The 22,562-nt window shown below is 36.7% G+C and overlaps 1 protein-coding gene and 1 non-coding gene across 2 annotated transcripts; both read left to right on the top strand.

Annotated features, from left to right (window-relative positions):
- The first annotated feature begins 1,495 nt into the window (after positions 1-1,495).
- LOC148863933 (small nucleolar RNA R71) lies at positions 1,496-1,601 on the top strand. The gene has a single exon (XR_016112079.1). It is a non-coding gene; the product is annotated as a small nucleolar RNA R71 (small nucleolar RNA).
- Positions 1,602-10,898: 9,297 nt separating this feature from the next.
- Positions 10,899-12,564, top strand: LOC148863932 (exopolygalacturonase-like). Its single transcript, XM_088980073.1, has 3 exons — positions 10,899-11,476; positions 11,596-12,108; positions 12,218-12,564. Exons 1-3 carry the CDS (start codon positions 11,141-11,143, stop codon positions 12,455-12,457), a joined length of 1,089 nt encoding a protein of 362 aa, XP_088836199.1. The 5' UTR covers positions 10,899-11,140; the 3' UTR covers positions 12,458-12,564.
- Positions 12,565-22,562: the final 9,998 nt, after the last annotated feature.

The raw sequence follows: 22,562 nt of genomic DNA, 5'->3' as shown, positions 1-22,562 counted from the left end.
ATATTTCATGCTCAATTATGTTGGGACATTTCATGGTTTTAAATACATTAAACACCACTTCTTCACCATTGATTCTAAGAGTAAATAGACATTCTTTCACATCAATTAAAGCATTACCCATAGCAAGAAAGGGTCCCCCTAGAATCAACGGCATTGTCTTATCTTCCTCCATATCCAACACAATGAAATCAGTAGGAATGATGAAATTACCCACTTTGACTAAAACATCTTCTACTATTCCCCTAGGATATTTAATGCTTCGATATGCTAATTGTAGGATAATAGTTGTAGATATTAGTTCATGCAGTCATTTTTCAAAAATAGAATGAGACATTAAATTTATACTGGCACCTAAATCACATAAAGCTTTTTCAAATTCAGTATTCCCTATTTGCAAGGTATAGAAAAACTCTTTGGATCCTTAAGCTTTTGGGGCAATTTCTTTTGAAGAATGGCTGAGCACTCTTCGTTTAACTTCACCATCTCACCGTCCTCCCATTTCCTTTTTTTTTTGATATCACCTCCTTCAGGAATTTGGCATATTTCGGCATCTGTGACAATACATCAAGAAGGGGGAGGTTAATATGTATTTTTTAAAACTTCAAAAAAATTCTCAAATTGTCTATCTAAGTTAGCCTTCAGAATTCTTCCAGGGTAGGGGATAGAGAGTTTAATTGCATCTAAATTCAGTTTAGGTGTAGTTCCCTCATCCTCCTTTTGCAAATCGGCCACATTAGCTTTCTTATCATCTTTTTGGAATTCGCCAACTATCTTCCCACTTCTTAAGGTTATGGCATTTACTTGCTCTCTAGGATTATTCTCCGTGTTGCTGGGTAGCCCTCCCTCTTTTCTTTCTGACAACAGATTTACAATCTACCCCACTTGAACTTCTAAGTTTCTAATTGATGCTTCATGGCTTTGGAATTTTGCTTTAGCAATATTGATGAACTTAGAAATCATCTCCTCCAGATTATTTTTTTTTTCTTGTGGGGGCGGCTGTGGTTGGAATCCCATGGGTGCCTTTTGCTTATTGTTGCTCCATGAAAAGTTTGGATGATTCCTCCATCCTGGCTTGTATGTATTTGAGTAGGGATTGAAATTCGGCTTGCCAGCATGAGAGATAAAATTAGCATTCTCATAGGAAATAAAATGACTATTTAATTGACTATCAGAATTAGTATGTCCTATTTGTCCACATAAATTGCATGAGATGCTAGATGATGCATCAATGGCTGAAATATTAAAAGTATCAAGCTTCTTATTTAGATTAGCAATTTGCGCAGACAAGGCTACAAGGGAATCGATGTGGTGTACTCCCCTTTGATTGGTTCGGTCATTGCTCCACTAGTAGCTGTTCGACACCATCTCCTCTACTAGGTCATAAGCTTCTTCCGGTGTTTTTCTCATGATTGTGCCACTTGCAACTGCATCAATAATAGATCGATTAGAGGGGGTAATACCATTATAAAAAGTCTTAATTTGATGCCAAGTTGGTATCTCATGGTGAGGACACTTCCTAAGCATTTCCTTGAATCATTCTCATGCTTCATACAAGGATTCCCTCTCAAATTGAGCAAAAATAGTAATATCATTAATTGGCTTTACTGTTTTAGAGGGTGGGAAATATTTGGCCAAATATTTTTGGGTTAGATCATTCCAAGTGGTGATACTTCCTGTAGGGAGTGAGTTAAGCCAATCTTTAGCTCTATCACACAATGAAAAAGGAAATAATCTAAGCCTAATAGTATCATCATTAACTCTGTTATGTTTAAATGTATCACATATTTCTAAGAAGTTAACAATGTGTGCATTAGGGTCATCACTTGGTAACCCACTAAACTGAATACTTGTCTGGATCATCTGAATTATTTCAGGCTTGATTTCAAAATTGTTGGCATGAATGGTGGGCTTGCAAATGCTAGAAGTTGCCCCATCAATGTTTGGACAAGCATAGTCCAAGTGGGTGTGATTTCCTTCTGCCATCTCTCCTTCAATCTCTATTGTTGGTTCGTCAATAACAACATCTTCTCTCGCTTTACCTTTGTTGGCCCTTTGCAACAAGTGAAGGGTCTTCTCAATTTTTTGATCAAATTCAGCTAGTCCCTCTCTTCTAGTGCGTGTCATGCACTAGTAAATCTGAACCAGCAAGAATTCGAACAAGTAAAATAAAATAATAAGAGAATAATAAAAAAATAATAAAAATAGAAATAAAAAGTCCAAATTAATCAAGGTTAACAAGTTCTAATATTATTTTAGGATTATGTCCCCGACAACGGCACCAAAAACTTGATAGTTATAAATATAACCCTAGCAAGTGTACTAGTTATCAAGTAGTATAAAAATATCGTTCCTACGGGGATTTAACAAAATAAGTATTAGAACTACAATTTTACCTAATTATGTGGACAATCGAAATTCAGATTTGAGCAAGAACTATTGAAAATAAAAACTTGAAAAAGAAAATATAAGCAAGGGTGATCACTAACCGAATCTGCAATGGATGAAATCGCTAGGGCTTTTGGTCCACCTAAACAATGCAATGAATATTAATGGATTCGATTAACCAAGATTACTTGTCATTCCCATAAGCTGAGGTCTTTCCAATTTTATTTAATATTCTCTCTCGAGATATACTAAAGCTACGCCCATCAGGTAACCCTTCGATTTTCTCGAGTAGAGCTCTCAAGATGGAAGTGCATTAAATCCAAGGAAAACATTAAATTCAGATGAATCATGTATAGATATCTCTATATACCATTTAATTCATACTATGAACTATTCAGTCGATTATGTGAATTTTTCTCTCGATTCATTCACATACCCCAAATCAATTAAGAGGTGGCCAAGCTCTTAATTGCATTAAGCACAATAATTCATAGACTATATGGAAATCACAATCTTGGATAAATCATAAAGATAAAAATATATTCATTAACAGGGTTAGGCTTTCCACAGCATTAGCTAAAAACAAATCAGTTCATGATAAAGAATTAAAGCAAACAAAGGGAAAGAAAGAACTCATTAATTTGCCCATGGTGCTGAGATCTCCTCTTCTTGCCGCCACCTTCTTCTTGAGGTTTATTGAATTCTTGATCCCCTTCCCCAAGTTTCTTGATTTGTTTTCTCCTTTCTTGATTGATTGCTCCTTTGCTTCTTGATTCAATTCAGAGATTGAGTGATGCCTAAAGCTGGTCCCCCCCCCCCCTTTATATAGCTTAAGGAGGAGGGGGTGGTCTCCTACTTCCTCTTGAAGTTTATCTTGCAAGAATAGAAAGTCCTAGTCTAATTCTACTTTTATCTCTTTATCTAGTGAACTCAATCCCTTTATCTTTCTAAGACTATATCAAGAATTTAGATCTGGAAGGACTCTTCTCTGTTTTTTGTTCTTGGATTCGTATTAGACCTCCTCTGTGAATTGGGCTGCTGCCAGACTTTTCTGCAAGTTGGGCTTCAGCTACGGATTGGGCCTTCCTACAAATTTTCCCTAACTTCAGGCCCAGATTTGACTTCGATTCAGGCCGAATCTATGAAATCCAAAAACATAAAAGTTGTGGATTTTTCTCTTATCTTTCCAGTGGGTCTTGAATCAGCCCAATCAGAGTTCAGGTACGCAAGTTAGGCCCAAATTACTTAATGATGCCGAAATTGTGAGAAATCATCCGATTTGCCTTTCTTTGCTTATGATGCCTTCTTTCATGGCCTGAACCGAAATACAACAAATATGAGTCCAATTAAGTATTAATTCAGTATGAAAGACAGAATATTTGGGAACAAAAATATGATAAGTTCTACTCTCATCAGGGAGATCCATCATAAGGGTGGCCGAATCATGTAGGGTGGCTGGGCGAAATTTCAAAAAATTTATTTCTCTTCAGGGAGTCCTATTCCCTGATTTAGAAAAACTACATTTTTCAAGGTTCTTTCTTGAAACAAACCAGATTGGATCTAAAACCAAGATTAAGGAAGGGTTATACCTTATACGGAATCCAAGCAAGTAGTTCCCAACTTAGGTGTTCACACCCAAAGAGGTCACCAAATCCCACCTCCACTGAAGATGACACAACTTTGGATGAGGCAAGATCAGTAAAGTAATTCTTCAACAAGAATTGTAATCCTTCAGCAAGGATCACGGAAGGAATGTGAGCACAACTTTAGATATAATTCTTCAAGCAAGAATCAAAATCAAGAACTATTCTTGATCTGTCAAAGAATGTGGAGATCAAATTGGGTGGGGCGGTAAGAATAGAGAGAAGATATGGATTTAGCAAAAGTGTTTAACAAAATGATTTCTCCCTCTATTTATAACCTCTTTGAATCAACTTCCTAATCCTATCTGGAAAGGGTTCTTTGATCTAAATCTTTATTTGGATCTAAACTCTTAAGTGGATAAAACTTATTTTATCCTCTTGCTAATCCAAAAGCATATCTAAACTCAAATTCACCCTAATTTAATTAATCTAATTAACCCAGTTCAAATTGAGCTTTAGGCCCATTAAGTTATCAAACTTACTTCCCCTTTAATTTTTTTACTAGCTTGGCTCTTTTTGTATGGCATGGGACCCTAACATTGATATCTACAAAAGCCATTTGGGTTCAGCCTAGCCTCTATTACAAGGCTTGGCTGAATTCACTGTTGAAGATAGTGAACCCTTGAGCCCATCAGTATGGGCTCTTAGTAGGCCCAACATTTACACTCCTTGGGTCCAGCCACCTTATGAAGGCCCAAGGACTATGGACTTAAGTGAGATCAGCCCACTAGGTAAAATCCCTAAATGGTCTTACACTTAACCTCTTAACCCATAATGATCAAACACTACCCGACAAAAGAGGACCTCTCTCTCGGCTATAAGGTGCAATGTTGCACTCTCTACTCACATGGATCCTGGGAATTAAAACATTTTGTAAATATTTTGTGAAACCATAATATATAAATATATTTTTCCAAACAAATCTCAACAACAAGTTTGAAATCAATTGTCGGTAGTTTAGGTTTCCATCAGAGAGAGTGCATTCCCCGATCATTCACTTTGTCCGACAAATGGGTAGATTCTATCACTATGATCACCCACTTAGGTGAATTCTCAGATTGCCCCAACATACCCAGGTTTTGACCCCTGCTAAGGATCTCACTGATTGGCATATCAAAGACAGACCAATCCAACACCTAGTGCATTACCATAATCGAGTCTAGGGGTTAGATGTAACTTTCCAGTTTTTCTTATCTATCTCCAAGGTCCATCCACCTTATGAAGGCCCAAGGACTATGGACTTAAGTGAGATTATCCCATTGGGTAAAAGCCTTAAAGGGTCTTACACTTACCTCTTAACCCATAATGATCAAACACTGCCCGACAAGAGAGGACATCTCCCTCCACTATAAGGTCCAGGGCATAACTGGAAAATGGTCCTGTTTAAAGTTTCAAACAAACCCACACTACATGTTCTTCAGGTCTCACCTTGGCAGCTAAGACAAGCCACCCCAACCGAATTGGTAGCACATTTGTGTCAGCCTTGGCAGGATAAACCTCCCCATGTCTATCCAACGACTGTGAAGATTCTAAACTAACACGAGTCTCATAAGTGTCCAGTTTAAGGGTATTACACAGAAACACACTATAATAACACGAATCAATTATGTACTATTATTCATTTACAATAAATGTCAAAAGTACATCAATCTGATTGGAGCTTAAGGCATATACTATCTAACAGAGATGATGTCTTGGAATATTGCGATGAAGTCAGAGCACCTCCTAGGTGCATGATGTATTCCATTGACACAATAGAGGAGCCACTAGAAGAAATCAACTTAGCAACCAACGGGACAGACAAATTGCCTCTATTCATATCCGTCAAGTTGGCGGCCGAAGACAAAGGAAAACTCATCGCACTCCTAGTAGGTAAGGAAGTAACCTTATCGCAAAAAAAAAAAAAAAACCTTAGAACCTAAAACCGACCTAACCCGCATTCTCTCACAGAACTTCAAGATGTATTCGCTTAGTTATACGACTAGATGCTAGGTTTAGATTTGGATCTCATCAGATACTCCCTATGTATAGACCCTAAATTCTGGCCAGTAAAGCAATCACAAAGGACTTTCAAGCCAAAGGTAACTCTGAAGATCAAAGAGGAAATATAAAGGCTTTTGAGAGTGAGTTTCATCAAACCTATAGCGCACCCTCAATGGCTAGCCAACGTAGTTCCGGTAAAGAAAAATAACAAACATCTAAGGTGTTGTGTCAACTTTAGGGACCTAAACAAGGCTTGCACGAAGGATGAATTCCCTTTACCCAACGTGGAAGTATTGATAGACTCCACCACAGGACACAAACTCTTCTCCTTCCTAGATGCTTACAGAGGGTACAACCAGATCTTCATGGATCCCGCAAATGCAACCCACATAGCCTTCAGGACATTGATAGGAAACTTTTACTACAAGATGATACTCTTCGGACTGAAGAATACAGGGGCAACATACCAGAGAGCCATGACTAGCATCTTCCATGATATGATGCATAAATAAATTGAATGTTATGTGGATGACATAGTCATCAAAGCACGGAAGAAAGAGGATCATTCTACAATCTTGAGAAAAGTCTTCGCTCGGTGCAGAGAATTTAAGTTGAGGTTAAATCCACTAAAATGTGTATTCAGGGTGTAGTCAGGTTAATTTTTAGGCTACCGGATAGATCAGATAGGGATACATCCAAATGAAAGCAAAGTCAAAGCCATCCTAGACCTCCCGCCACTGGTCAATGAGTCCCAGCTAAAAACATTCCTAGGAAAAGTCTCATACCTAAGGAGATTCATCCCCGGTCTTGCACATGCAGTGCTGCCACTAATGAAGTTAGTCAAGAAGTTTGTTGAGTTCAGCGGGTACCCCCAATGGTTTCATGGATGCGTGTCTTTGCCTGGGGTTACCAGGGCCTGTCTGTGCCTGAGGTTATCAGGGCTTCGTCTATGCCTAGGTTTTCCAGGGCTTGTTTATGCCGGGGACTACTAGGGCTTTGTTTGTGCTTGGGGTTACCAAAGCTTCTTGTTTGCCTAGGGCTGATAGGGCTTGTCTGTGCTTGGGATTACCAGGGCTTTGTTTGTGCCTGGGGTTGTAAGGGCTTATCTATGCCCGAGGTTACCAGGGCACCATTGCAAATGCAAAGCTACATAACAGGAAAATTCCCAGACCCAACGTTGCACAACTTGCGTTACGAAAGAACAAGGTGCTTACTGATACGTTCCCACTTACCGGTAAGCAGGGAGGCTAATGTAGGTACGTAGCGCTCACTCAGACCCTAAAAAAGCACCAAGCATCAAGATTAACACAACAAAAGTGCATTTGAGCAACTCACAACCAACCCCCATGCTGCAATGAATGCATTACACACTAGCATCCTTGTGATGAAATCGCAATACGTATCGCAATAATCATGATAAACCCACGATTCACTGAGTCAAGTCAGCATTAGAACCCAAAGAAACCATAGTCAAACCTTTCCGAGAGCCCTAAGCCTACCTGAACATGTGACGAAGCTACGCCCGCTAAGGTGTGCGATGAACTCACAGCCATCAAACTCGCCTGTGACCCAGGTCAAAACGAATCTAGGCCCGTGTATGCCCAGAGACATGTAGAACCCATGACAGGTAAATACGTTATGAGCCTTCACAGGGAGCTAGCTAGGCTTCACCTATCAAACGATGACTTTACCGATGCCACACGAGATTAGTTATGATGCACAAAAAGAGAGTAGCAGACGTGAGTAATGAGGGACCTTAAGGATAAAGAAAGCCAATCATCGAGAAGATCCTCATGAGACACGTGGGAAACCCCAATAGCGCACCCAATAATTGACAACGAATCAAATATTTCCTTTCCCGATATGTTGTCAAACGCCCTTATCCCCTACCTTTTAGGTTCTCGAGATCCCCCCTATAAATAAAGGTCCTCGTATTGAAAGGCATCCAATCCTTAGCATTTTGTCACCCAGCACCCCTGAGTTCTCTCTCTTTCCAATTCCCTCATTTTTACATCCTTAATCCGGAGATCTCATCCCCTACTCATAGGCTCCTCTCTCTCTTTCAAAGAGACCACCTACACCCAAGCCTTACCCCTCCTAGCATAAAAAGATCATAGCATTGGCAAGACAACCACGGTTTCCATGCTTTGAAAACTTGAAAAAAAGAGGGGCAAAATAAAAATTGTACCCTTTTGTCAAGAAATAATGATGTCCAATAATTCAATAACCTAGTGGTCTTTTTGAGTATTTTACCCTAAAATATAGAATAAAATTTATATAATATGTATTATATGTATCATTTTATAATATCTATATACATAATATGATATGATATTAAATATGTATATATATATATATATATACATATTCGGCTAGAAGGTTATCACATTTGGCTTTTATAAATTGTCTCTTTACTTAAGTATGGGCTGCTTTTAGGATTTGTGGTATTAATTATTTACTATTTTTTATATTCCTATTAATTTTTTTTTTATTTTTTGAATTGATAGAAAACAATTTTATAACTAATAGACTTTTAGTTTTATTTATAGTTTTATATTAATTTTATTAAATTATTAACTTAATTAATTAATGAACTTATTAAGTTATTGTAGGTATGTACAACTCACTTAGACCCTCAAGGAACACTCAGACACTAAGAGTAACACCACAGAAGCATTTATAAGCAGCTTGCAATCAACCCCACATCGCGATTCACTTGCGGTACACCACCACCTTTGAATTGAATCCACAAAACATTAAGCAAAACCACGATAAACCCATGGTTGACCAACGCGGTACACCACCACCTTTGTGATAAACCGCAAAACATCTATTTTCTCAATGCATTATGTATCTATCAAAACTCAAAACATGAAAGTTGTATACATTTTTCTTATCTTTCCAACGCATCTTAAATCATCTCAATCGGAGTCCGGATGAGAGAGTTATGCCCAAATTATGATGCGGTGCCGAAATTGTCCAGAATTACCCGATTAGCCTTGTTTTTCACTTAATGCCTCCTTTCATGTCCTAAATCAAAATATAAGAATAATGAGTCCATTTAGGCACTAAATAAGTATAAAATACTAAATATTAAGGGATAAGTTCCAAAATGTGTATTTTAGCCACTGCATTAAAAACTGGACTATATGGAATGGTCGAACCATTTTGGCTTGGGAACCGATCGAGTCATCAGTTCGCTTTTGCCCTAAACCTCTATTTTACAAAAGAGCCATTGAAATGGTTAGAGAACTGTTAACCCAAATGGTTTAACCATTAAAATGTTCAACACAATTAATGGCTTTCATGTTTCTTTCAAACCAATTGGAATTATTTATTTATTTATTTATTTTAAAATAGAATTTAAAAAATAAAATAATTGAAAAAAACTTTCATATCTCATAATCTCATTAAATTATATATGCTACTCAAAATTAGTTAGGCTTTTCAGTTTTTCTATTTTTATTTTGAGTTTTCTCGTTTTTATGATTCCTTTTAAGTTGTAACAACAACAAAAATGCAACCCCAACCATGAAGAAATAAAAAAAAAAAAAATTGATGCTAGAGATGAGAGATTAAATACCAAGCTTATATTAAAATCTAAGATACACCAAATCACCACTGAAGAAAATCAAATTAGAAAATCTTATTCTAATTTGATTAATAAAAATATCATAAATGTGTCTAATGTTTTCTACATTTCTATAAATTTTAATATCTATTTCTATTTAAATAAATTATTACCAAAATATGATTTCATAGGTTGATCAATTTCATTTGGATGGTTGAATAGCATAGCCACCACTTGGATAAAGAATGGTTTTGTTTTTGAGCCGGTTTTAAAATATATGAGCTTATATTGTTAAAAATATTGGCATAAATCTAATTAGTGAATTTATTAGTGAAAAATAACTTAATATAAGATTTAATAAGAGAAAATGGGATTTAATACCTTAACTATAAAACTTTATAAGAGGGGATTAAATGTGGTGGAAGGTAACAATTGAAGTTACATTTTGAACCCTTACAATTAGAGGTGGCATTAAAACTATAATAAATGACTTATCTACTCTTTCTCAAACAAAGAAATAGAGGCTAATTTTAGTCCAAAAAGAGTTTCACACAACATTCACACTTTTATATATAGTATAGAAATGAAGTGTGCTTATCTTTTGTTTTAACTTGTGTTAAAATAGAGAGGGATTGTTAATTGTTGTTTGGTGGAGATACATAGATTTGTATTGTGTATAAGCTTTAAAAGATCAAAGCATTGGCAGGACAACCACGGTTTTCACGCTTTGAAAACTTGAAAAAAGAAGGGGTAAAAGAAACATTGTACACTATTGTCAAGAAAAAATGATGTCCAATATTTCAATAACCTAGGGGTCTTTTTCAATTTTTTTACTTCAAAATAGAATGTGTCATCCATTCAAACTGGATGGTCCAACAACTGACATGGAAACCAGTGGCCAAAGTGGTTCCCGTTTCAGATTGTTTTTAAAAACATTGATCTTATTATATACTTAATATATGAAAGCTGTAGACAAAGTTTATGTGTGTGTGAGAGAGAGAGAGAGGTAGAACCTAGCTGGGGTGGAAGGGGACAGAGAACGAGAGAGGGTAGGCGAAAGGAGGGGAAAATGCCTATTCTAACATGTAGAGTCAGGTGCTCGTAAATAGGGGTCTCTCCTTAATAGGGGAAGAACAAGGACAATGAAAGGGGAAACAAATGAGTTGTAGATCTGGATCTATATTTAGTGAAATCTTTTGACATGTGGTTGGGTTTGCAAGGCTTCCGGCCTTTATAACTTTGAGAAAGTGGAAGACGATGAACACCTTCTAATATAAATATATATTAACATATAAATTATGGCAGTAATTGGGAGTTGGTCATAAGAAGAAGAAGAAGAAGAAAGTATATGGCAAGAATAGCAAATAGGTACGAAATTGAGTCTTCAATTCATATTTCTATTATTCTTTTCATTGTATGTTGTAGAGGCCCAAGACTTTGATGTGACAAAGTATGGTGGAGCAGCCGGTGCAGACATCACTCAGCTTAGAGTTTGACAGACTTTAATGATATCTACTCAATATATAGAATGTCAAATTCATTATAAGTTTTGTTTTGTATGTATAAACACAAACACAATCAGGCTCTATTGAACGCTTGGAAAGATGCATGCGCAGCAACAGGGACGGCTCAAGTTATTATTCCAAAAGGGACATATACGTTGAATGAGGTGAAGTTTCTAGGACCCTGCAAAGGAGAAATAAACTTTCGGATTGAAGGTGTGGTACAGGCTCCACCCGATCCAGCTGCCATTAAATCCGATGCCTGGGTTGTTTTTGAAACCATCACCGGCCTCCCAGTGTTTGGAGGTGGAACCTTTGGTGGCCAAGGACAAAAGGCTTGGACTGTGAACGACTGTAGCATGCATTTTGACACCTGCCGGATACTACCGACAGTGAATTTTTTTCCGATGAATTAAGTACAATTAATCCAAGTTGTATATTGGTTATTATTAATGTTATTAATGACATGCCATCAAAATCTATTAAACTTTTGCTTTGGTACAATTAACAGAATGTAAGATTCAACTTTATCACTAATGGTTTCATCCATGACATAACCTCGTTGAATAGCAAGATGTTTAACCTCTTTCTATTGGGTGGAAACAATGTGACTTTCCAACATATTACCGTCACGGCACCGGCGAACAGTCTTAACACCGATGGCATCCACATTGGAAGATCAACCGGAGTGAAAATTTTGGATACAACAATTGGAACAGGTGATGATTGTGTCTCAGTTGGAGATGGTACTAAAGATTTAACCGTCAGCAAGGTAATATGTGGACCAGGGCATGGCATTAGCATTGGCAGTTTGGGTAAATATGACAACGAAGAACCTGTGGCTGGAGTGCATGTAAGCGACTGCACTTTGACAAACACAGATAATGGTGTAAGGATTAAAACATGGCCCAACTCTAAGCCTGGAAGTGCCTCCGATATCTCTTTTATTGGTATAGTTATGAACAATGTCTCCAATCCAATTGCCTTAGACCAAAACTACTGTCCACATGCAATCTGTGACACGGTACATAATTTTTCCTACTTAGTATATACATATATAAGGGAAGTTTAGTAAACCATAAAGATTTAGTGAATTTAATGATATATTTCTTTCATTTTTTTCTTCTTTGCAGCAACCATCACGTGTTAAGGTGAGTGGAGTCAAATTTGATAACATTAAGGGCACTTCGGCAACACAACAATGTGTAATACTTTCATGCAGCCCGGCCGTGCCTTGTGAGAATGTGGAGATTGGAGAAATCAACTTGGTTTATAATGGACCACTAGGACCCGGAAATTCAACATGTTTAAACGTCAAGCCAGCGTTTACTGGCCATCAAGTCCCACCTGTTTGCGCTCCACCCCAAGCATGAACAACTATGTGAAGGAACATTACTTACTTATGTATTCTCTACATGTTTCAATGAATCAACTGAAACTTTGATATTTGTGCAATGCTATTTTTCTATATTAGAGATTATATGTTGTGCGAGTTTACAATTTACAAAACCCTCCCTAAATCTGCATTGTTCCGATCCCTACATCTAATATAGGATATCTCCAAAGTCTTAAATTAATTCCACTTCCTTTAATGAAGGGATCATTCTGCTTAGTAGTTGGCGCAATCATCTAGCAACTTGGATCTCAACAAAACTTGAGCTTGCTCGCCACCATCTGGGATAGAAATTCCCTGGACCTTAGAAGGCAACATCCTAACCACTAGCTATACAATTGCAAACATGATATTATACTATAAACATAGGAATAACACAATACCTCTTAATAGGCTTCCAGATGGTGGCAAACTTCTTTCTTGGTTTATCTTTTGAACTATCATCTTCATTAAAATGATTCAAACTGATTGACGCTACCCAGATTTCCATTCATGCTTTGCTTCTCTTAGCATTTGTTAATCATTCTTAAGTTATTAAGTTGTCAATGAGTTTGTTATTATGAAAATGCATAGTGTTTAAAGTCATCCTTTTCTTCTTCTTTATTTTCAAAAAGTCATTCTCTTTTAGGAGATAGTTATCTCCCCAAGAAAAAATGTCCAACTGACTATTTAAGGCGCTTACTTATTATTCATGATGACTCCAAGTTTTCTGGCAATAATAACAATGGTGGCCGTGTCCGACAAGAGAGTACCTCGTTTATAAAATAGCCTTTAGGACCGGTTGGTTAAGAATTTCTAGCAAGTGCGAACAATCTCAATTGGCATGACAAAAACTACCATCCACCATATGGATGGTAGCCACTGCATTAAAAACCAGACTATATGGAATGGTCGAACCATTCTGGCCTGGGAACTGATCAAGTCTTCGGGTCCCTTTTGCCCTGAACCGCTATTTTATAAAATAGCCATTGAAATGGTAAGAGAACTATTAATCGGAATGATTTAACTGTTAAAATGTTTAACAAAATTAATGGCTTTCATGTTGATTTCAAACCAATTCTTATTTATTTATTTATTTTAAAATCGAATTTATAAAATAAAATAAATAAATAAATTCATATCTCATAATCTTGTTCAATTATATATGCTACTCAAAATTAGTTAGGACTTTTGGTTTTTCTATTTTGATTTTGAGTTTTCTTGTTTCTGAGATTCTTTTTAGGTTGTAACAAAAAAAAAATGCAACCCCAACAATGAAGAAATAAAATAAAAATCGGTGCTAGAGATGATAGATTAAATACCATTCTTATATTAAAATCTAAGATACACCAAGTCACCATTGAAGCAAATCTTTTTCAATGGAGTGCCAGCCTCCAAATTTATGTATTTTTTTCATTTTTTTTTATTTATAAATTTTTATTATTTATTCATGACAGTAAAGGTTAATACATTTGACCCAAAAATGAACTTTTATTATTAATATTTATATTTCTATTTCGACAAATTCTAAATTGTGTTTTTCATTTGCATTATAAACAAAAATATTATTGTTTATAACACTTATTTTTCTAATTTGATTAATAAAAATATCATAAATGTGTCTAATGTTTTCTACATTTTTGTAAATTTCAATGTTTATTTCTATTTTAAAATATTTATTACCTAAATTTCAATTCATAGGTGAAAATTTTAATTTGGATGGTTGAATTGCTTAGCCACCACTTGGATAAAGAATAGTTTTGTTTTTGACTTAGTTTTACAATATAAATTTGATTTAATACCTTAACTATAAAACTTAGCGAGAGGGGATTAAATGGGGTGGAAGGTAATAATTGAAGTTACATTTTTAACCCTTACAATTAGAGATTGATTAAATACACAAATATTTCCATTATAGAAGCCATGAATAGAGGCATTAAAACTATAATAAATGACTTTTCTACTCTTTCTCAAACAAGGAAATAAAGGCTAATTTTAGTCCTAAAGAAGATTTACATAACATTCACACTTTTATATATAGTATAGAAATGAAGTGTGCTTATCTTTTGTTTTAACTTGTGTTAAGACCGAGAGGGAGTGTTAGTTGTTGTTAGGTGGATGGATCTACATAGATTTGTGTTGTCTATTAGCTTTAAAAGATCATAGCATTGGCAGGACAACCTTGGTTTCCACGCTTTGAAAACTTGAAAAAAAGAGGGGCAAAACAAACATTGTACCTTTTTGTCAAGAAATAATGATGTCCAATATTTCAGTAACCTAGGGGCCTTTTTGAGTATTTTACCCTAAAATATATAATAGAATTTATATAATATATAAAAAGAATTTATATAATATGAAATATTATATATAATATGTATTATTTGTATCATTTTATAATATCTATATACATAATATGATATGATATAAAATATGTATATATTGGTATATATTTCATATATATACATAATAGATTGTGGTCTACACTTGAAATATTGCTCCTAGAGAGAAATAACAAACCTTAGTCTTTGACCGATTTACTTCGATAGATTAACTATTAACCCTCTTACATGTCTAGAAGGTAACCACATTAGGCTTTCATAAATTGTCTCTTTATTTAAGTATGGGCTGATTTTAGGATTTTTGGTATTAATTATTTATTATTTTTATATATTCTTATAATCTTTATATTTTTTAAATTGATAGAATATAATTTTATAAATAATAGACTTTTAGTTTTTTATAGTTTTATATTAATTGTATTAAATTATGAACTTAATTAATTAATGAACTTATTATGTTATTAATTAATTAATTGTATTTTAAGTTATCAAGTTAAATAAATAAGTGTAGTCACTCCAAACTTTTTTCTCCTTTTGTTCAATAAAAGAACAATTCTTTTTCATTTTTTTCCAAGGATATATTAGTGATTGATCTTTCATTAATGGATGCCTTATATTAGAAAAGTGAAGAGAAGACAGAGAGGAGAGATTGTAGGGATGTGGGAGAGGGGGAAAAGATTTAAGGGGCGAATTCTAAGAAAAGGATAAATTAAAGTGGAAATGAAGTGATTATGTGGAGAAATTAAAAACATAGGTGAATATAGATCTTTACAAAAATGCAAAATGGAGAAAATGGAAAAAAATATTAGATAAGGAAATTTGTAGCTATCTTACCCATTTTTATCAGCCATCGTTGACCTGGATGGTAGGACACAGTTCGACCCAGCAATCGTTTACCAACTGGTGCCATTTCACTCCTAATAGCTACGTTGGTAAAAAAAGTTGACTTGGTCCGCTACCCACTGACACAAGCAGTCGAACCATCAACCTATTTGATTGGAATAGATGTTTTGGTTGTCTTATATTTTAATTATTGTTCAATTTTTTGACTTCAAAATAGAATGGGTCATCCATTCAAACCGGATGGCCAAACAACTGACATGGAAACTAGTGGCCAAAGCGGTTCTGGCTTCAGATCAGTTTTTAAAACATTGGTCTTAGCATATACATGATATATGAAAGCTCTAGACAAAGTTTGAGAGAGAGAGAGAGAGGTAGAACCTAGCTTGGGTGGAAAGGGACGGAGAACGAAAGAGGGTAGGCGAAAGGAGGGGAAAATGCCTATTTTAACATGAAGAATGAGGTGCTCGTTAACTGGGGTCTCTCCTTAATAGGGGAACAACAAGGACAATGAAAGGGGAAACAGATGACTTGTAGATCTGGATCTATATTTAGTGAAATATAATTCATATATATACATAATAGATTGTGGTCTACACTTGAAATATTGCTCCTAGGTCCATGCCCAAACATTTTCAAGCTAGAGAGTAATAACCAAACTTAGTCTTTGACCGATTTACTTCGATAGATTAACTATTAACCCTCTTACTTGTCTAGAATGTAATCACATTAGGCTTTCATAAATTGTCTCTTTACTTAAGTATGGGCTGATTTCAGGATTTGTGGTATTATTTATGTATTATTTTTATATATTCTTATTATCTTTTTTATTTTTTAAATTGGTAGAAAATAATTTTATAAATAAAAGACTTTTAGTTTTTTTATAGTTTTATGTTAATTGTATTAAATTATGAACTTAATTAATTAATGAACTTATTATGTTATTAATTAATTATTTTTAGTTTAAGTTTTCAAGTTAAATAAATAAGTGTAGTCACTCCAAATTTTATTCTCCTTTTGTTCAATAAAAGAACAACTATTTTTCATTTTTTTCCAAGGATATATTAGTGATTGATCTTACATTAATGGATGCCTTATATTAGAAAAGTGAAGAGAAGTAGAGAGGAGAGATTGTAGGGATGGTGGGAGAGGGGGGAAAGATTTAAGGGGAGAATTCTAAGAAAAGGATAAATTAAAGAGGAAATGATGTGATTATGTGGAGAAATTAAGAACATAGGTGAATATAGATCTTTACAAAAATGCAAAATGGAGAAAATGGAAAAAAAATATTAGATAGGGAAATTTATAGCTATCTTACTGATGGAGGTCCATCACAAGAAAGCCCATCTCACCCCTAGGGGCGACAGCTCTAGGATAAGGATAAGGCAAGAAGTCAAGATTGAGAAGGAGCCAAGAACCCAAGATTATCAATATTAGTCCAAGAAAAATAAGCAAGAACAACTCAAGACTCCCAAGACTATCAAGATTGACAAGACTCCAAGCATCATCAAGATTTCCAAAGACTTCATAGATTTAAGCATAGAGGACTACTAAGGAGACCGGACGGTGGAAGATCAAGCCCAAGAATTCCAAGAGGGTTCGACCTTATCAAGACAGCTCAAGAGGATCAAGATCAAAATCAAGATTCATGTTCTTTCCTAATTATTTTACAATTTCTCAATGTATTATAAATACTGCTATTTCCCAGAATTATTAATCAATTCATACTTCAGATTTTCTCTTCAATTCTCGCCACCTTTTCTCTCTCCTCTAGAGATTTCGTTCTTGCTTCGCTAGAAGCTCGTGTTCGCCCGGTGCTTGCATAGCCAGCTCGGTTTCATTGCTTCCACGCTGCGTCAGGTGGTATTAGAGCCAGGTTGTTCGCCTAGTCAGATGGCCAACCAAGTCGGTAGCAGTCACAACCCACCCTGTGATGGAGATCAGGGGTTCCCAGCTATTTACAGAGCGATTGAAGAATAGCGCACAGCCACACGTAACATCGAATGACAGTTGGTAGAGGTGACTAAGCAACTGCAAACCTTGTTACGGGAGGTTGTCCCACAGAACCGGGAAAATCTACAGCAGATCGAAGGAGACAACCACGACAGACCACCCATCGTTACTGCGTCCCGACATCCAATTCTTGACTATGATAGTGATGATGATTTCGAATTTGGTGGTGCTCCAATTCTTCCCGGCAACGACAGAAACGGTAGAAATTGGCACAATCAAGGTAATATCAATCCCCGTAGGAATAATGATGAATTTAAACTCAAGGTAGATATTCCTACTTTTAGTGGAGATCTTGGTATAGAGGGACTTCTGGATTGGATCATAAAAGTTGATAGGTTCTTTGATTACATGGAGATACCAGAGGAATGTAGGGTAAAACTAGTAGCTTTCCGATTAAAGGGAGGTGCATCTGTTTGGTGGGAATGGATAAGAGAGACCCGGATGAGAGAAGGAAGGGGTCCTGTTCGAACCTGGAGGTGCATGAAACAATTAATCAGAGGTAGATTTTTACCTCCTGACTATGAGCAATATATGTTCGAATCTTATCAGAGGTGTGCGTAGGGTTCTTGCAGTGTTAATGAATACACATCTTAATTTTTGAGACTAGCTGAGAGAAATCAATTATCTAAAAGTGATAACCAGCAGGCAGCCCGTTATCTAAGTGGTTTGAGACCGTCCATCAGAGATAAAATTGGTGTACAGATGGTTCTCAGTGTGCAGGAAGCAAGGAACTTAGCCTTAAAAGAAGAATTAATGTTCCAAGACAAGGCACACAGTGATAATTACCGCCAGTACAGCGGGAGCGACAATAGACTGGCAACTATTGACAAAAACAAATCAGTCCCGGTAGTACCACCCTCTCACTCGGCAAGCACAAGTAACGCCGATAAGGCTACTACAAGAGGACATACTCGAGGTAATCCTTCCAACCCTCCTAAACCTAGTAACCCTTATGCAAGGCCTATTCCTATTAAATGTTTTAAATATAATGAGGTGGACATAGATCCAGTGACTGTCCCAAGAAGAAGGCAGTTAATATGGTAGAAAGGGAGGAGGAAGAAGATATTGAGGAGGAAGTATACTGTGGACCTGATGGGGAGGATGAAGAGGGTCCAAGGTACCTTTTTCAATTGGTAATTAACATGATGAAGTATATTGTGATATTGTAGATATGAATGCTTGCCATATTTTGTTAGGGAGGCATTGGCAGTTTGACACAGATGCAAGGCACATTGGTAGGAAGAATACCTACCAACTTGAAAAAGAGGGTACACGTTATACTTTGTTACCCATGGCAGAAAAAAATATTACAAAGGCACATGAGAAGAATTTCCTTACTATCACCCATCATCATGCTGAATTTGTTAAAAAATGTAAGGATACTCATGAAATACATTTGTTAGTAGTAAAAGGAGAAGATGTTAATGATGAAAATAAAATTCCAGCTGAAATACAGGGACTACTGGATGAATTTAATGATATGGTTCCAGAGGAGTTACCAAATAAACTCCCTCCCATGAGAGATATACAACACCATATTGACTTTGTTCCAGGTGCTAATCTACCTAACCTCCCACATTACAGGATGAGTCCTAAGGAGAATGAAATCTTACGGGAAAAAGTAGAAGAATTATTGAAAAAGGGACACATTCAAATCAGCATGAGTCCTTGTGCAGTACCTGCCTTACTTACACCTAAGAAGGATGGCAGTTGGAGAATGTGTGTCGACAGTAGGGCCATTAATAAGATTACCATTGGGTACAAATTTCCCATTCCTAGGTTGGAGGACATGCTGGACCAACTAAGCGGAGCTGTAGTTTTCTCAAAAATAGAACTCAGGAGTGGATATCATCAAATCAGGATCTGTCTCGGAGATGAATGGAAGACAACCTTCAAGACTAGAGATGGCTTGTTCGAGTGGTTAGTCATGCCCTTTGGACTAACCAATGCACCCAACACTTTCATGAGGCTGATGAACCAGGTATTGCACCCCTTCATTGGTAAATTTGTGGTAGTCTATTTTGATGATATTTTGATATACAACAAATCTATCACTAAGCATGTGGGACATATTAGGGAGGTCCTGCAAACATTGAGGAAAAATAAATTATATGCTAATTTGAAGAAATGCATCTTTATGAATGATAATTTATTATTCCTGTGATTTATTATAAGCAAGGATGGAGTGAAAGCCATTAGGGAGTGGTCGACCTCATCCACTGTCATAGATGTCAGGCGATTTCCTGGGTTGGCAACCTTCTATAGGCGCTTTATTAAGAATTTTAGTAGTATCATGGCTCCCATTACTGGATGCTTGAAAAAGGGTAAATTTGAATGGGGAGAAGAACAAGAGCAAAGTTTTGCTCTCATAAAAGAAAAATTATGTTATGCTCCTGTTCTTGCTTTGCCAGACTTTAATAAATTATTTGAAGTTGAATGTGATGCCAGTGGAGTTGGCATAGGGGCTGAATTGTCCCAAGAAAAAAGACCCATTGCTTTCTTCAATGAAAAACTATGTGAAGCCAGGAGAAAGTTGTCTACTTATGACAATGAGTTCTATGCTGTGGTTAGAAACTTGAAGACATGGGAACATTATTTAATTGCAAAAGAATTCGTTCTCTATACTAACCAGCAGGCCCTAAAATATCTTAGTGGGCAAAAGCAATTAAGAAGTGATTTACATGCCTGATGGTCTGCTTTCCTAGACAAGTTCCCATATAAAATTGTGTATAAGACAAGACAACAAAATAAAGTGGCCGATGCACTTAACAGGCGTGTTTCTCTCATCAAGACCCTCAGTGTAGAGATTGTGGGTTTTGAATGCCTAAAAGACTTATATGCCTAGGATGAAGACTTCCAACAGGTATGGGAGAAATATGTGAATAAGCAGCCAGTAGAAAACTTCTTTATTTATGATGGGTTTCTTATGAAAGGGGAACAACTGTGTATCTCTTGAACTTCCCTCCGCGAAAATATCATCAGGGATTTGCATGGGGGCGGATTAGCAGGACACTTGGGAAGGGACAAAATAGTAGAAGCAGTTAAAAGGCGATATTACTGGCCAAAATTAAGAAGGGACGTGTGTACCATTGTAAGCATGTGCTATGCTTGTCAGACAACTAAGGGACAAACCTAGAACACAGGTCTCTACATGCCCCTATCCATTCTTACTGCTATATGGGAAGACCTGTCCATGGACTTTGTGCTAGGCTTGCCAAAGACCCAAAGGAACATGGACTCCGTCTTCGTGGTGGTTGATAGATTCTCAAAAATGGCTCACTTCCTCCCATGCAAGAAAACAGCAGATGCATCCACTATAGCTAAACTATTTTTCAAGGAGATTGTCCGCTTGCATGGGGTACCCAAGACCATCACTTCAGATCGTGACACACGGTTCCTCAGTCACTTTTGGATGACCCTGTGGAGGTTGTTTGATTCATCACTTAATTTCAGCAGTACAGCCCATCCACAGACAGAGGGACAGATAGAAGTGGTAAACTGGACCTTAGGGAATTTAATTTGCAGCATATGTCGGGAGAGACCAAAATAGTGGAACTTCACCATAGCCCAGGCTGAGTTCGCCTATAACAATGCAGTGGACAGTTCTACAGGCAGATCACCATTTTCCATCGTGTACATGAAAGTCCCTAACCATGCACTAGATTTAGTAAAGCTTCCCAAAGTACCCAATGCCAGTATCTCAGCAGAACAGATGGCAGAACAGATCCAGTCCGTCCAAGATGCCGTGAAATAGAAGCTAGAGCAATCCAATGCCAAATACAAGATGGCCACAGACAAGCACTGCCGGTCTCAAGTGTTTGATGTAGATGATGAGGTTATGGTCTTCTTATGGAAGGAAAGAATTCCCGTGGGTACTTACAACAAGTTGAAGCCCCGGAAGTATGGTCCATACAAGATCGTGAAGAAGATTAATGATAATGCCTATGTAATGGACCTACCAGATCAGATTGGTATATCCAAGACCTTCAACGTTGCTGACCTTCATCGGTATTTGCCAGAGATCACACTTGCCTATCCTAATCACAAGAAAGCCCATCTCACCCCTAGGGGCGGCAACTCTAGGATAAGGATAAGGCAAGAAGTCTAGATAGAGAAGGAGTCAAGAACCCAAGATTATCAAGATTAGTCCAAGAAAGATAAGAAAGACTAACTCAAGACTCCCAAGACTATCAAGATTAGCAAGACTCCAAGCATCATCAAGATTTCCAAAGACTTCCTAGATTTAAGCATAGAGGACTACCAAGGAGATCAGACGGTGGCAGATCAAGCCCAAGAATTCCAAGAGGGTTCGACCTTATCAAGACAGCTCAAGAGGATCAAGATCAAAATCAAGATTCATGTTCTTTTCTAATTATTTTACAATTTCTCAATGTATTATAAATACTGCTATTTCCCAGAATTATTAATCAATTCATACTTCAGATTTTCTCTTCAATTCTCGCCACCTTTTCTCTCTCCTCTAGAGATTTCGTTCTTGCTTCGCTAGAAGCTCGTGTTCGCCCGGTGCTTGCATAGCCAGCCCGGTTTCATTGCTTCCATGCTACGTCACTTACCTGTTTCTATCAGCCATCGTTGACCTGGATGCTAGGACACAGTTCGACCCAGCAATCATTTACTAACTTGTGCCATTTCACTTTTAATAGGTACGTTGGTAAAAAACCGTTGACTTGGTCAGCTACCCGCTGACACAAGCACTCGAACCATCAACCAATTTGGTCGGAATAGTAGTTTTGGTCACCTTATATTTTAATTATTGTTCAATTTTTTTACTTCAAAATAGAATGGGTCATCCATTCAAACCGGATGGCCGAACAACTGACATGGAAACTAGTGGCCAAAGCAGTTCTGGCTTCAGATCAGTTTTTAAAACATTGCTCTTAGCATATACATGAT

This window comes from Nelumbo lutea, chromosome 3, assembly GCF_056320005.1.
Source record: "Nelumbo lutea isolate HS-2025 chromosome 3, American lotus-T2T, whole genome shotgun sequence".
NCBI lineage: Eukaryota > Viridiplantae > Streptophyta > Magnoliopsida > Proteales > Nelumbonaceae > Nelumbo > Nelumbo lutea.
The sequence above is the reverse complement of the archived record's forward strand: the minus strand, read 5'-3'. Positions and strand labels throughout refer to the sequence as shown.